The sequence below is a fragment of the Balaenoptera ricei genome, chromosome 8 (genome assembly GCF_028023285.1).
Source record: "Balaenoptera ricei isolate mBalRic1 chromosome 8, mBalRic1.hap2, whole genome shotgun sequence".
Classification (NCBI taxonomy): domain Eukaryota; kingdom Metazoa; phylum Chordata; class Mammalia; order Artiodactyla; family Balaenopteridae; genus Balaenoptera; species Balaenoptera ricei.
In genome coordinates, this window is record NC_082646.1 from 61,724,999 (window position 1) to 61,740,345 (window position 15,347).

A 15,347-nucleotide genomic window follows, 5' to 3' on the forward strand; every position below is an offset into this window, starting at 1 on the left:
CTGGGCCTACACCTCAGACCCCTCGCTCCAGGCTCCCCCACCCCTCCTTGCCTTGATTCAAGCTGTTCCTTCCCTCTCACATCAAACCCAGCGGGATCTTAGTTCCCCTATCAGGGACTGAACCCGGGCCCGCAGCTGTGAAAGTGCAGAGTCCTAACCACTGGACCGCTGGTGAAGTCCCTGGCCGTGCCCTTTAAAGCAGTGTTCTCCACCTCACTAGCAAAACTAAACCATGGTGTCAGAAGCCAGGGTGGTAGTTACCCTAGAAGGGGAGACTGGGAAGGGGCATGCAGGGAGCTTCTGCACGGTGGAACGTTCTTTTTTTTTTGGCCGCACCGCGCGGCATGTGGGATTTTAGTTCCCTGACCAGGGATTGAATCCGCGCCCCCTCCTGCAATGGAAGCGTGGAGTCTTAAATGCTCGACTGCCAGGGAAGTCCCAGAAGGTTCTCTCTCTTGATCTGGGTGTGTTTATGAAAACTTACCTAGCTGCCCACTAATGACTTGAATACCTTTCTGTACAAATGTTATACTTCAATTAAGTTTTCCTGAAAAAAATTACTGACACCTGGGTCCCACTCTCAGCATTCTGATTTAATTGGTCTGGAATGTGGCCTGGGCCCCTCAGGTGATTAGAATGTACAGCCAAGATTGAGAAGGACTGCTTTCCAGAAGCTAGTTCTTCCAGGCTCTCCCCTGGGCTGTGCATCCCAGGACCTCCCTGCCCACAGCTGACCTGCTCAGGGCTGTGCACCTCCCCACAGGCTGCCCAATGCCCTGGGATGTGACCTCCTAAGAAGAGTGGGCTGGGCCGGGCCCATTCCTACCAAGGCACTTGAGGAAAAATGATGAGGATTCAGCCTTGGGTAACCAGTGCTGAAAGTGAAGTCTGTCCAGAGGCGGAAGAGGGCCTAAGGCAGCAGAAGCTGGGAAGCAGAGAGAACAGCAGCTGGCTGGCGGCGAGGCAGGGACCAGAGACTCAAGGTGGAGAGGCCAGGGGTCTCAAGATGGAGCAGCAATAGCTGGGCCACCATGCTGAGAGCTATGTGCTTCCAGTTCACGTCTCCACTAATTAGCTCCCCTTCTATTTCTGGGCAGAATGAATCTCTTCCTTGCAATCCGAAGACCTGTGCACACCAAGCAAGAGTCCCATGGGGGAAAGGATTGTCAGCCCCGATTTACAGATGAGGAAATGGAGACTCAGAAGGGATATAGCTCATCCAAAGTCCCATGGCTAGTTAGTGGCAAAGTTGAGGTTTCTGTTTAGCTTCAAAGCCTGTGCTCCTTCTATGCTGTTTCATAAATTCCACCACATGAATGTGGCCTTCTACTCTGTGTTTTCTGTAATCCCTTCCTCCAGACTGTCCCAGTAGTGATGCTGCAAGGAGATGTTTCATGCATGTCCCATGGCATCAAGGGCCTGGCAGACCCGAGATATGTGTACACCAGTGTGCAAAGCATAAGCCTGCACTCCCCTTTAGCAACTGATTTCTGTAAAGTCTTAATCGTTTAGGTTGGAAAATGTTGAAACGTGTTCAGGAGAGCTGAGGCACAATTTGTCCTTTTCTAGAAGTCATCCCCTTGCGTCTTGCCAGTGTACCCTGGTGGGAAGGGCTCTCTGCCCCTGCAAAGAATGGCCCCACGTTGTTTGCCTTTACATCCTTGTGTCTGATTTAATGACCAGAAATCAGACAGACTTGGATTCTACCCCTGCTCACCTTGGCCTCCGTCAGATTCCGAGCCTCATGAGGCTTTGCTGGAGAGCACCAATTCCTGGAGTTGTAGACAGGCTCACCTTCGCTTCATTTTTCTCTTACTGCATGTGTCAGCTTCAGATTCCCAAGCCTTATCCAAGACCCACTGACTCAGGAGCTAGGGGGAGCCTGGGAATGTGTATTTAGATGTAAGTATAATTTATGTATTACGCTTTGTGTTTACAATGTAACCTGTAAGGGATTCTAACATGCAGCCCTGGTTATAAAGCATCTGACTAGCACAACTCCTGGTTTTCCTGACGAGGAAGCTGCAGCCCAGAGGCGGTGACCTGCCTGGGAAAGCACAGCAAATCAGTGGCCGCCTTGCCATCTCAGCACTCTTCTGGGTCTCTGAGTCCCACTTCTGCCCAAGTGGGTGGGTGTTGGGAGGCCCACGCAGCTAGGGAGCCCTGAGGTTGCTGGCAGGAGGCCTCCATGGCTGCCGATGGGGACCAGTCATTTGGTGTTTCTATTTATTGACTCTTTAAACTTCATCATCCAAGGAAAGTTAATACATGACTGTTTGGTAGCAAGAGAAACATAGCCTAAGACCGCAATGACCCACCCACCCCAAACAAAAACAGAACCAAACAGAACAAAAACAAACCCCAACTGACACCAGACCTTTGGAGCTGCAGCTGAAGCACGGGGGCTGGGGTCAGACTGGCTCTTGCAGTCGGGGGGCAGGGGAGAGGCTGCCCTCCATGGTAGCCTTCCCAGCCAAAGAGGCCATGCCCAGCCCCTCAGCTTTGGGCATCCTTCCTGGAAGGGCTGCCCCTGGCAGGAAAGGGTGTGAAGAGAGGGAGTCAGTGGTCAGCGTGAGGGGGCTCCTAGGTCCACCCTCCCAAGGTGACCATATGTGCCAGTGCATGAGACACAGGGGCTGGGGGGCAACTGTGAGGAGAGCGAGGGCCCTTTCCCTGCTCAGGCCAGGAGAGAGCCCTGGCCAAGGCCCAGTCAGTGTTCCCAAATTCAGAAACCACTAAGGCACTGCCAACAAGCAAGGAAATGCCAAGGCCTGGGGAAGCCCCCCTGGATGGGAGTCACTGCCCCCCGTAGTCATCACCTTGTTCTGGATGACTGAGGGGACTTGGCCCTTTTCTCTGGATACTGGAGGGCAGCCCAGTCAGGACGAGGCCGTGGAAAGTGTATGTTAAGAGGCAGTGTTTTAGTGCCCCGAACATGCAGTGTGTGTGTGCGTACATAATGAGAGGGGGACTGGTCCCTCCAGGAAGGCTGGTTAGGGTCCCAGGGTGGTTCCTAGGGCAGGAATAGGGTTCTTTTTTTTTTTTCTTCTGTCATTTTCTCAAATCACTCCCTGCCCCAGGTCACTGCATAAATAAGTGCTTGGGAAGATACACATCTAAAAAGAAACATAAATACTGTACATGGGAAAGGATTCCATCCCCTAGCCCTCCCACTGCCCCCAGAAAACCCTCCAAATATTGCACATGGCCCTCCCCAGCCCTGTGGGGTCCAGGCCCGGCCGTGTCTTTGGTAGAAGCTCCAGGGACAGAGGTCCTGGGCAGCCCACATGCCCCCCTCCCCACCCCCCTCATGACTGGGAGCACCGGAGCAGCCAGAGAGAGGGCCGGGAAAGGCCCTGGCCCGGCTGGCCCACAGGTGCTCCGTCAGGAATGCTTCCACGAGGATGGGAGGCGGCCTGTGCAGGCAGGGGCGCGGCCCTGGTCAGACACTCCTGGTCAGGGTCCGCCTGTGGGCTTGGAAGAGGCAAGCAGGCTGAGGGCAGGTGGGCGGGCGAGTCCTGGGCCACCATGGACAAGGTCACACCCTCCACAGGAGGAGGTGGTTTGTGCTGTCGTCTCGGCCCACAGTCTCGCTGCTGCCGCTGCCCCCACTGCTGAGTCGGAAGTCCTCGTAGCCGTCGCCTCCACTGATAACCAGCATTTTAGGCCTGGCCGAGGCAGGGCCTCGGTGCCGAGGGGAGTCCCGATGCTCCAGTGAGGGCAGCTTCTCGGGGCCTGGGGGGCGGAGGGGAGGATCCGTCAGCCTGGGGGTGACTGGGGGTGGCACCATCTCAACCTGGCTCTCTTCATACTCATTTCCCACTTCCAACAGCCCTTTCCCAGTTAGGCAAGTTAAGTCTTCTCTGGACCCAGACAACTCCTGACCGAGGCTTCCCTGCTTCCTGATGCCACAGCTACTACCTCTTGGGAGTATGATTTCCTGTCCTGCCAAACAAGACTTTGCTAACTGTGACCTCCTTCATGTACATTTCCTAATATGTTTCACTTTCTAATCCTCACAGTCCCTTTCCTAGCCTATCTGCCATTCTATTTCTGCCATTCTATTTCTACTTCCTGCTCTGCACATCACTTCCTGACTCTACTTCCTGCCCTACACATCATTTCCAGTCCTGTTTTATTTCCTGTTGTATATATCCCTTCCTGTGCCATATTCTAATTCTTAGCTTATAGTTCACTCCCTCGTTCTCATGACATTCTCTGGACAGAATTTTACACACACACACACACACACACACACACACACAGAGTATCCTAATAGATTTTATTTTGGGGTTTCTATAGCCTATTTCCTGTAATATATGCCACTTCCAGCTCTGTATTACATTTTTCCTCCCTCTTAACCTTCTGGCAGGACAGTAGGGAGTCCTAAACCCAAAGCCGAGGTCCCTGGGTTGGGGTAGGATGTGCAGACCCACCTGTGTCTGGGGGAGGTGGTGGGGTTGAGCAGAGCAGGTTGAAGCCATCTGGAAGCTGGACTGCGGCCAAGAAGCGGACATGGCCAGTGTGTCCCTGGCCTAGGCCAGCAGGGCTGAGAGGCGCCCGAGGGCAGCTAACGGTACTGGGGGAGGTGGGCATGGTGAGCACGACGCCGGCACTGGTGCCCACCCACAGCAGCTCTTCACACACCAGCAGTGCTGTGATCCTTAGGCAGGCAGCCTTGTGCTGCCGGATGATGGCATCTGAGCCTGGGGTGGGAGACAGACCAGTGCTGGGGCCGAGTCCTGGCCCTGGCTCAGCCTCCTCAATGCCAGGGACAGAAAGGCTCCAAGGGAAGGGGCAGTGGTAGACTGAGGTCAGTACCTGCCAGCATCCTGTGCACGGGAGGTGTGACATCTACCTCTGCCAGCTGCTCAAAGGTGTCTGGATGGTAGAGACACACATGGGCACTACCTTTCAGTGTCACCCACACGCCCAGGCTGGAGTCCACCATGCAAGCCACGCTGCGGCTGGAATCCTGCCCCACGGAGAATGTATGCTGGGGGGCGGGGGTAGAGAGCAGATGGGTGACTGACAGGCCTGCCTTCGCTGGCCCCTCCCTGCCTTGTGCTTCACCAGCGCCCATCCCTCCCTCCTTACAAATCACACCAAACCTCTCCAGAAAGCCCACCGGATTGACAGCAAAGGCAGCCTTGCTCCTTGGTCTGGATGATTAACCTTTCAAACCTTGGTTTCACTGGAGCCTCCCCACTGAAACCTCAGGAATTAAAATGCAAGTGCCCTTTCCCCATGAAACTTGAGTGAGTTAATGATCAGAGAAGTTCAAATCTTGAAGAGTTTTAAGAGCAATCACTGGCCTCACCCTGTACAGCTGGGGAACTGAAATCTAGAAGGGAAAGGAACCTGCCCAAGAGCATCAGCAAGTCAGTCACAAACCTGGGCCTGAACCTGGCTCTACACCTCTACACTCCCAGCCCAGCCAACGATGGGGTAAGTGAAAGGAAAATCAAGGGAACTAGTTACCCCTGGATACTACCAGGCTGACAATCTCTAATGTATATATAAATCAAATCAGGACTAAAGGCCAGAGTAATGCTAAGGGATACTGACATCAGGAAGGACCTTTGTCCACCCCCCAAAGACCCCAATACCTGAGTTGAGAAATGGGGTTGGGGGCGGGGAGGAGGAATAAAGAATTCTAATGTACATGGGGCACTTACTGTAGCCCTGATCAGCTAGAAAGGAAATAAGGATTTGAGAAGGACAGGGGCTGGCCCGGATTCATACAGTGGTCAGGGGAAAGCCCTGACCTCTCAGCTGGATGCTTTTTTATGGCCCCGTGGTCTCATCTCCTCTCTCGTGGGCCTGGCTCACCCCAAGCACCAATTCCCCAACCCCACCGCCATCCCCAATACCTCCAGCTGCAGTGTGTCAGGACTCAGGACAAGGACTCGGTTCTGGCAGCCACACCACAGCCGCCCACCCACAGACACCATCTTGGTGATGGGGCTCCCCTGAGCACCCAGGGTCACCGATTTGAAGTTCTGGGGGTCCCAGAAATGGCCTGGAGTGGGGGTGGGGTAAAGAAAACAGCAAATTCAATCTCGTATTGCATTGAGCCTCACCCTCCCTTGAAATAAGGTGCTGATAACCTCATTTATCAATGAGGACACCAAAGCCCAGAGAAGACCTGGGACTTACCCAGACTTGTGGCCCCAAGGCCCCAGCTTGCTCGAGAGGGAAATCCAATACCAGCAAGGGGCTCCGGGGGGAGGGGGAGGGGTGGGCACTCACCTACTTCTCTTTGGTAGACCACGAGCTCTCCATTGGCCAGAGACACAAACACCTGGTTATTCAGATACCTAGGCAAGGAAAAGGAGTCATCAAGGGTTTCAAGAAGCCAAAGGAGATCACCTGGGCCGAGGGACTCACAGATGGAATGGCTATGGTTCCTGAGAGACCACCTCCTCCCACCCCCCGTTCTCTAGGTGGTGGGCACCTGAGTCTAAGAAGAGGTAGTGACTTGCACAAGGACACGGTGTGTGAGAGGCACAGTTAGCCTAGGGCAGGCCTCTGGCCACTGAAAGGAGGGGCCGTAGGGAAGGGGACCCGAGTGGGCAGAAGGAGGTCTGCATGTGTAGCGGAGAAGGGTCTGAACCAGAAGAGCCAACCAGGGGCCTTACAGGATGCAGGTCACAGAGGCCGCGTGCTGGAGCTTCAAGCTGTTCCTGCGATCACGGATGCTGTCAGAGGACTGGTACACGTGGACGCTGTGGATCAGTGGTGTGTACCTGTGACAAGTGCTTGGGCATACCAATCCCTGGAGTCACCCCTATTTGCCTACTTGCCTCCACCAGGATCTCCTCCTGGCAGGTGCCCGCCTAAGGTACCAAAATCCCACAGCCTCCCTGTGGGTTTCAGACCCTCTGGCAGCCCCGGCTGGCAGTACCCTTGAGGTCTGAACCAAAGCCCTCCTACTTCTGCTTCAGGACACCATACAATTTCTAAAACAGGGACCTCAGGTTCTGGCACCGTGACCCCAGCACCTCCCCTGTTCCTACCAGCCATCCTCAGTGCCCAGCCACACAGAGCTCTGGTAGGCCTCAGGGTCAACACTGAGCAGGTCCTCCAGGCTGCCACGGGTGAAGGAGCCACGGCTGGACCGGCGAAGGGCTCTCCCATCCATTGGGCTGGTGCCGCAGGGACTGCCAGGCCCGAAGGAGCCAGACAGTGGTAGGAAGCCAGGCTCCTGCTCCTCCTCCGAACTGGTAGTCTCTGCTGTGGCCTCCTTGGAGCTCGGGGTCTCCTCATCTGAGAAAGACAAAGGTCTCTTTCTCCATTCCCCTCTGCCAGGCCCAAGACCCAGTATCTTTCTAGGCCTTAATCTTCCCTCAATGCACCCTTCTGGGCCATGCCCCGCCTCAGGGCCTCCCACCATTGTTCTCCCCACACCCCCAGACCTCTGCATCAGCTCAGCCCTTGTTACCCTGCTGACTGACAGCTCCGTGCTACAGGCTCCTAGTCCTAGCCTGGCCCCCTCCAATCCACCACCATGGACAGAGGGACCAACCACTCCACCCCACCGACTCCATCTTCCTCAACTGGACATTCCAGGGTCCTCAGGATCCAGCCAGACCATCCCATGCTCTCTGGATCCTTGGTGTCATAGCCGCTGCCCCCAGTGCTCTCTGTGCTAACATCCTGAGGCTTGATTCCATGCCTTTGCCTATGCCCATCCCTACTCACCCATCAGTAACAGCTGGGCTGCCCCCTGCTCTGGGCAGTCCACCCTGCCTGACAGTCCCAGCTGGATACTCACTGCCAAAGCTAGAGGAGATGGTGGACCGGCTGGCCTGGCTCTGCAGGGTCCCTGAGGGGCTGGGCGAAGACTCATCGTCAGAGTCACTGTCAAAGGGCACCAACTCCGGGCGGGGATCACCCTCGGGGGGGCCTGGTGCCATCTCCAGGCCCGAGCCCGCAATGGAAATGTGCAGGCAGGGCTGGGGCCCCGGCTCGGCCAGCGTCGCCGCTTCCTCGTCTGCTGCCTCGACGTCCAGTTCTGGCCCAGTGGGCTCGGGTGCCGTCTCTGGGGGGTTCCTCAGAGATGCAGTCTGCTCCCTGAGAGACGAAGTGTGGGGACAAACGAGAGCCGCTAGTAGCCAGGTTCTGCCGCACTCGCCGGCACACCCTCCAGGCCCCGCCCACATTCACAGGACACGCCCACACCACTTCAGAAGGGCCTCAGTGTGTGTTGGGGGTGGGGACTCTATCCCCAGGCCCAGGCCCCGGCCGGCCGTGGCCCGCGCCTCACCTGTGGCACCGGCGCTGCAGGCCTGGCACCGCCCCGATGCAGAGGATGCGGGCGGAGCAGACGGCGATGCAGGCCTCCACATCAGGCTCGGCGCGCAGGCTCAGCAGGCACACCTGGCCCACGTAGCCGTCGCTGTTGCACACCCACACCTCGGGCGTGGGCTCAGGGCAGCTGCTCAGGGTCGGGGCTGCGCAGGAGAACTGCAGAAAGCACCAAAGGATGGGGGAAGGTGAATGGAGGAATTGCTGCCAACTCCACACTGCTCTCCAGGCCCTCGTGGGTGTGTATGGATTCTCAACACACACTATGCATACACGTGCACACATACAGCACACATGACACTCTTTACACATCAAATGCACACATCCCTCTGTGATATAGGTATCATATATTCATATATGTGTGTACACATATATCTACTCCAAATATGATCACACATACATGTATGTGTGTAACAAATGCAAAAAATGGGAACTTTTGTCCATATGTATGCAGACGTATACAAGCACATAAATTAGACACTTTCACATCAATGGTATAGTTCTGTTCACATGCACAGATACATACATGCACGAATGTACCCTTATACATGTGACACATATGCACTGTCCATGTGCTTGTGCAGAGAGCTGTACAAAGACATAGGGAGCCACTGCAATGTTCAAGACATGTACATGATGCTGTACACAGAACAAAAACACACGAACCCATGCTGGCTTAGACTACATGACCCCACCTACCCAGGTGCATACACACACCTGCATGCCGCTGCGGGTTTTCATGATGGGAATGGCCTTCAGGAACTCAGGGTCTAGACAGCTTTTGCTGGAGGCTGTAGAGGAGATGGACAGACAGACATTACTTAGCACTCACCTCACCCTGGTCCTGACCTTGCCCGTCTCCCTTCCTCTCCTGCCTCTCAGGGTCTCTCCAGGGAGAATGAGGTGGCTGTGGGTTATGTCCTACTTGTCCTTGGCCTCAATTTTCCCATCTGTACAATGAAAGGGGTAGACCCAGAGGTCTCTAAGGATTTTCTATGGACCCCAATCAACAGCTTTCCCTGATCCAGGCCTGCTCAGTGTGTGTGTGTGTGTGTATGTGGTGTGTGTGTGTGTGTGTGTGTGTGTGTGTGTGTGTGTGTGTGTGTATGTGTGTGTATGGGGCTGAGGGGGAGGTCCTGGCCATCTACTCCCACGATAGGGCCCCTGCCCTAAGCTGACCCTATCCACAGAATCCCTGCCAAGGAGGCCCTGGGGAAGTCCTATATTTCTCTGCAGAAGTCTAAGTCCACCCTCCCACCAGCAGGGACTGGAACACAGGACATGGCAGTCTCAGGATTTCTGGCTCCTGATGTCACAGACAGCTGCAAGGTGCTGCCCACTGCCTGGAGGTTCTGGGAGAAGGGCACTGGCCCGGGCCCTGGCTTACCCAGTTTCCTCTTGGCCTCATCAAAGGCCTGCTCGAAGCCAAGGCGGGCGTCAGGGTGGGGGAACTCAAAGATGAAGGAGTCGGTGCCCTCGGGCCTCGTGGTGCACAGCTCCAGCTTGGTAGGAGGGAAGGAAAGCGCATAGCACAGCGCCTGCTTCTCCGACAAGTCCCGGTGCATGGCAGCCGAGAGGTCCCGCAGTGCATCGTCCAGGCTCTGCAAGGATGGGGGCCCAGGCCTCAGGGCCTCACTTCTCCCCACAGCCTGATCCTGACCTGGGGATGGGACTGGGGATCTGCCTTTTCCCTCAGACAGAAAATGGGACTCTGTTTACCCCCTGAGACCACAAGGTAGCCTGGATACCTCCCATAGACATGATGGGCCCTCTCTCCTCCCTCAGCTGGGGATGGAGCTGTGTCTCCACCCTTAGGCCTGGAACACATGACCTCCTTCAGATGGGGTGAGGCTGTATTTTCCCCCTCAGGTAACTGACAGGGATGTCCTCTCCCTCAGGCAAATGACAAGGCTGTTATTTCTCCTTCAGACTGGGTTAGGGAATCTCAGGCAGAAGGGGCAGACCTGGTGGGGGAAACCGAGGCTCTCAGAGAGCTTGCTCATCTGGCCCAGGGTGGTCAGGTCCTCGTCCAGGCGGCTGATAGCTTTCTGGATGTTCTCTCGATTGGCGGCTTGGGATGCCCCTAGTGGGGACAGAGGAAGGCCATGGGCAGATCCAGACACAGACAAGGTCAGGCTTGGACAGACACTCCTCCCTTCCCCTCACAACTTGCAGTTGGGTGCAGGGAACAGCCTGACTAACTGACAGCTTGTAAACCACAAGACCTCAGGTTAACATTAACCCCAAAGTTAATGGGCAGCTTGGACAGAACCTCCAGGCCCAAGAGCAGGGGACTGGGCCTGATTCACAGCCACCTGGCACAGGGTGTCGGTCCCTTGGAGAACTCCCTGGAAGAGCACAAAGGATAAACAGCAGACGGCCCTGCAGGTTATGCAGGCTCCAGCTGATGCTGGAGTGCTGGGTGGTACAGCCTCCCACAGGGGAGTCAGCTGGGCAGGCAGAGCCTCCGGCAGTCAAATTTGCTGACCAGGGACTCAATTCCCCCACAAAGGAGGGAGCAATGAGCTGACGACCTAGATTCTCTGGTCCTACCCCGTACCTGACCACTACCAAGTAGCTGGCCCTACAGGCCTGGCTGGGGGCGAATGCCCTGGACCCGTGGCCCACCAATGGGCTGAGTAGACGGCAGTGGAGGGTACTAGACAAGCCAGGGCTGAGGATATCTCCTGCTCCTTCTGAGGGGAAACTGTTCCCCCAGAACCCTCCCCAACCTGGGCAGCCACGCTTTCTTCCCTATGACCCCGCCCCTCTCTGGCCACAGCTGACTGGACCAGGTGTGGACACCTAACCTAAAGGTAGTCATTTTCTCCACTGGCCTGTTCTCTAGTGAGAAGAGATGAACCGGACCAATAATCAGCTTGTCTTCCTACACAGGGGCCCGTGTGGGGCAGGCCTGGGTTCACCTAGGGGCTGAGTGAGCCTCTCCCTCACCCCGAGGGCCACCTCAAGAGAGCTCAGGGACAGAGTCTGGGCCTGACCTGCCTGCCGGTCCAGAGGTGCCCTCACCACCATCCCAGAACCACCACCCCACTCAGGAAGGTGAACTGAGCATCCTGGAGCAGCTGGGGCTGAGAGCTGAGGGAGAAAGGCCGCGATGCAGAAAAGGCCATGAGGGATCACGGGAGTTACTAGGAGGCAGAGAAAGCTGACAGCAGTGAGGAGAACCGGCACAGAGGGGAGTGGGGGAGGAGGGGGGAGGGAGGAACACACAGCAGGAGGAGAGGTTCTTTGAAGCCGCTGCCTCAGCTCCCAACAGTCTCCGCCCCAAACAAAAGGATCATTCCAACCAGCCTTTTGACTGGACTGACTTGAGTCTGTTCCCCAGGCACAAAACTGGTGGCCCAGAACAGTGCGCCATCATCTACTATGAGGCGCCTAAACGCGCTTATGCACTGAATCAAGGCTACGGGTATGTCTGCGCTCCCTGCACCACCGCAGCCTAGTCCACCTGCTAGCCCGTGGCAGGCCCCTGCCCAGTCAGAAGGTGGTCTGCACGGACAGGCCCTGGTCCGGCTCTGCAGGGCACAAACCGGATCCCGCACGCCAGCCCCCTTGGACAGGATGGGAAAGTGAGGCCAGAAAGCAGAAAAGCAGATAGATAGCCAGCCAACCTGACCACAGCTCAAACCCCCCAGGCAGGCTTCTCAGAGGAAGACCCCCAAAGCCCAGAACCCCGGGCAGGCCTGAGCCAGTCCCACCTTTGATGATGTCTGCGTCTTCCAGAGGCAGCTTCCACAGCAGCTTGTACTTGCTGGCCGTGTCAATGACGCTGGCTGCCGTGTACCTGTGGGGAGCCAAGGGGGTGCTCTGGCCAGGGCTGGGGAGTGGGCCCACGGAGGGACAACCGCTCCCCCCTGCCCGAGCTCCCCAGCTGTATCCCGGCCACTCACAGGCTCATGGAGCTGCGCCGCAGGGAGCCTGACTTCCGCTTCAGGGTGGTGCAAAGGATGAGGTCCGTGAACAGGAAAAGGGACCGGTCCTTCTTGCCACCGACTGCCTTCTGTGGGGCCCGACGCAGGATTCAGGCCCAGAGGCCCACCCTCCTGCCCACCGTGCCCAAGGGGACAGCCAGGCCCAGGGAGGGGGGAGGGCTCCCCTGCATGCCCAGAGGCAGAGGCAGAGGCAGAGCTGGGACCTGACCCAGGGCTCCTGCTGGGGTGGAAGAGCAGGAGGCCCGTGGGCAGAAGCTGTGAGCAGAAGTGTGAAGAAAGCAGGGAGGTGGCGACAGGTGGGCAGATAACGGGACACTTCTTACCACTTCAATGACCATCTCCTGCCTCAGGAACCGCCGCAGAGGGGCCTGGAGCTGTCGGGCAGGAGGGACAAGGCATCTTGAAGGCTCATTATGACTCCCTCCCCTCCCCAGACCCCAGTGACGCCTTGGCCCCGCTCCATGGGCCAGGCCAGTGGAAGCAACATCTTGTCCACCCTCTTGATGCTGTGTTGTCAGGCCACGGGATATGTGGCCAGAAACAGACACAGGAGAGGACACAGATGTGGACAGAGATGGATGCAAACACACTGCAGACACTGCTGTGGACGTGGACATGGCCACAGTTCCAGGTTGGAACCAGGCATGGGTGGAGCGGTGCAGGGCGGCACTCACATCCTCCATGCCCTCGATGTGGGCCTCGATCTCCTGCAGCACACGGGCATGCCGCTCTGCCTCCTCGGCACTCCGCACGCCCTTGTTGATGCGTTCAGCCACCTGCTTGATGTTGCGCTGTGCATCCAGCAGGAGCGGGTGGTCCGGGTGGTCCTCAGGCGTGTGCTTTAGGAGGTCCTGGGGCGGGAAGGGGCACCAGACCTCTGCTTAGCTGCCCCTGTCAGGCCCTGGGGCCCCACAGTGACTGCTGGAAGAGGAGGGACTGGGGGTAGACTCCAGAGAGGACTTCCTTTCCTACCTGACCCTTGTGTCTCCACCAAGTGGGGGCCACAGAGCCCCCTGCATCCCCACATGCCTCCAGGCTTTGCCCACCTGCCCACCCAGCCCCATGCCCACCTTCACCAGAAGCTCATAGCGTGGGATCCGCTGCACGGGCTTGATCATGAGGTCGGACAGTGCCTGCTTCTCCTTGTTCTCACGCATGCTTTGCTGAAACCCAAAACAGGGTGGATGGGCACCCAAGTGAGGAATGACATGCAAAGATGGAAATGTCATGGGACAGGTCCCCAGCAAGCCCCTCCAGCTCAGCCCAAGGGCAGACACTGACCCACAGGGTAGGGCTCTGGTGCCCAGGCTGGGGGCTCCTGGGGCCCCCAAAGCTGGCCCACGGAGGGTGGCCTCCATCCCCCTGCCCAGCCCCAGTACCTCCAGGAACTTGAGAAAGGCAGGCCTCGCCTCCTTAGCCACACGCACGGCGTCCTTTGCATTGAGAAAGTTATCGACATAGGCAGAGTAGATGTTGACCAGGACGTCCTTGGAGAACTGTGGGTGAAGAGGCAGGTTGGGGACCCTCAAGGTGTCCCCTACCCCACCTCACCCTGTCTTGGTTTCCACTAATTTGCGAGCCAACATCTTTTCTCTCCATCTGGAAATGATATGGTCTCTAAGGGATTGGGCATGTGCTCCTGTGTCATGTGTACATGTCATATGTGTGACTGTGTGATTAAGCGTGTGCACACACACAGTTTCTTATCTGTGTGTGATCATATGCACATGTACATATGTGTGCCTGGACATGTTCTGTGCGCTCAGACCAGGTTCTCTCTCTTCCAACTGGGCTTTGCCATCCCCTGGTCTCCAACCCCACCAAGTCCAACCAGGCAGGTCTCCCTCCTCACTGTCCTCTGAGTGACACAGGCTCTTTCCTGCTGTGTGGCTTTTGCTCATGTAATTCCCTCCACCAGGAAGGCCCTTCCGCCATCCAAATCTCACCCACCCTAAGGCTGCGCTCCAGTACTGCCGCCTCCAGGAAGTACTCCCTGCCCTGACAAGGGCTCTGCCTGGAACTATACCTGGCCTCTGGCCTCCCTGATCCCCCAAGACAAGTCTTCCCTCTCCAAGGAAACAGGTGCTCCCATCCCTCCTAGTAAAGCCCTGCTCAGGGCTGGCACACACTGCCTGGTGGCTAATACCTGCTGGCTGGCTGATGGCTGGGCTAAATGTGGATATTCTCGGTCAGAAGCCCTGGCTGGAAGTTCTGATACCCCAGTTCCTGTCTCAGCTGCACCATGGATGGACCAGGTGACCTGTGGTGATGTTTCTGGCCCCCTCTGGGCCTCCAAATCCATGTTTCTAGGTTATAGAGGCCACTTGTCCCCCCACCCCAGATGTACTGCAGGGCAGAGGCTGAAGCAGCTCGGGGAGGAAGACAGCCCCTCAAACCACCCCTCCCCTGATCCTGGGACAGGGCACCCTATGCTGACCCCTCTGTCAGCATAGGCTTCCACTGCTGTCCTTGGTCAGCATCAAGGTCCAGGCAGGGGGATGAACCCAGTGACAGTGAGGGTTGTGATGGGCTGGAGACATCAGCACTCAAGCTGGGGTCCCACCACCACGGGGCCAAGGTTCTCATCACATCGATTTGCAGGTCAGCAGGGACCTTCTCAGGCCCAAGGTCCACCCCACAACATCACAAACACATGCAAACACACCCACATCCCATAAAAATAGATAAGGTGTTTTTTTGCTAGTAGAATTTTTTGGAAGGAGTTTTACAATTTCACTTGAATTATTTGGCTCTGAGTAAGCCTTTAGTTTGTGTTTCACTAGGATTTCTCATCCATCATCATGCCTTTTTGGGAATTCTGGCAAAATAACAAAATGTAACTGAAATTTTTTCAAATGGAATTAAATTCATGTAAATGAATACTAAATTTAACAATTAAAGAAAATGGCTTGTTATGTTTTACAAACATTTAGTTGAACGTTCATTAGTTTTGCTTTTGCAGTCCTTTTTGAACTCTGAAGCCAATACCTTTCCTAAGGTCCCAATCACTATTGTAGGATCTTGAAAAGCTCACAGGCGGAAGTCTTGGAGGTGGTGAAAGGGCGGACAGTGTAGGGTAGAACG

The 15,347-nt window shown here is 56.3% G+C and overlaps 1 protein-coding gene across 2 annotated transcripts in view; it reads right to left on the reverse strand.

Annotated features, from left to right (window-relative positions):
• Positions 1-2,192: 2,192 nt before the first annotated feature.
• Positions 2,193-15,347, reverse strand: part of ARHGEF17 (Rho guanine nucleotide exchange factor 17) — a 57,952-nt gene continuing 44,797 nt past the window's right edge. For both annotated transcript variants that reach the window (XM_059930847.1, XM_059930846.1), the window contains 18 exons: positions 13,643-13,759; positions 13,334-13,426; positions 12,938-13,114; positions 12,587-12,637; positions 12,222-12,331; positions 12,030-12,115; positions 10,275-10,393; positions 9,698-9,911; positions 9,028-9,101; positions 8,270-8,469; positions 7,778-8,076; positions 7,020-7,269; positions 6,642-6,728; positions 6,253-6,320; positions 5,874-6,022; positions 4,822-4,996; positions 4,437-4,706; positions 2,193-3,735 (listed from right to left, as the gene is read on the reverse strand). In XM_059930847.1, the coding sequence (XP_059786830.1) occupies positions 3,539-3,735; positions 4,437-4,706; positions 4,822-4,996; positions 5,874-6,022; positions 6,253-6,320; positions 6,642-6,728; positions 7,020-7,269; positions 7,778-8,076; positions 8,270-8,469; positions 9,028-9,101; positions 9,698-9,911; positions 10,275-10,393; positions 12,030-12,115; positions 12,222-12,331; positions 12,587-12,637; positions 12,938-13,114; positions 13,334-13,426; positions 13,643-13,759 (2,736 nt within the window). In that variant the 3' untranslated portion in view covers positions 2,193-3,538. The remainder of the gene's footprint in view (positions 3,736-4,436; positions 4,707-4,821; positions 4,997-5,873; positions 6,023-6,252; positions 6,321-6,641; positions 6,729-7,019; positions 7,270-7,777; positions 8,077-8,269; positions 8,470-9,027; positions 9,102-9,697; positions 9,912-10,274; positions 10,394-12,029; positions 12,116-12,221; positions 12,332-12,586; positions 12,638-12,937; positions 13,115-13,333; positions 13,427-13,642; positions 13,760-15,347) is intronic.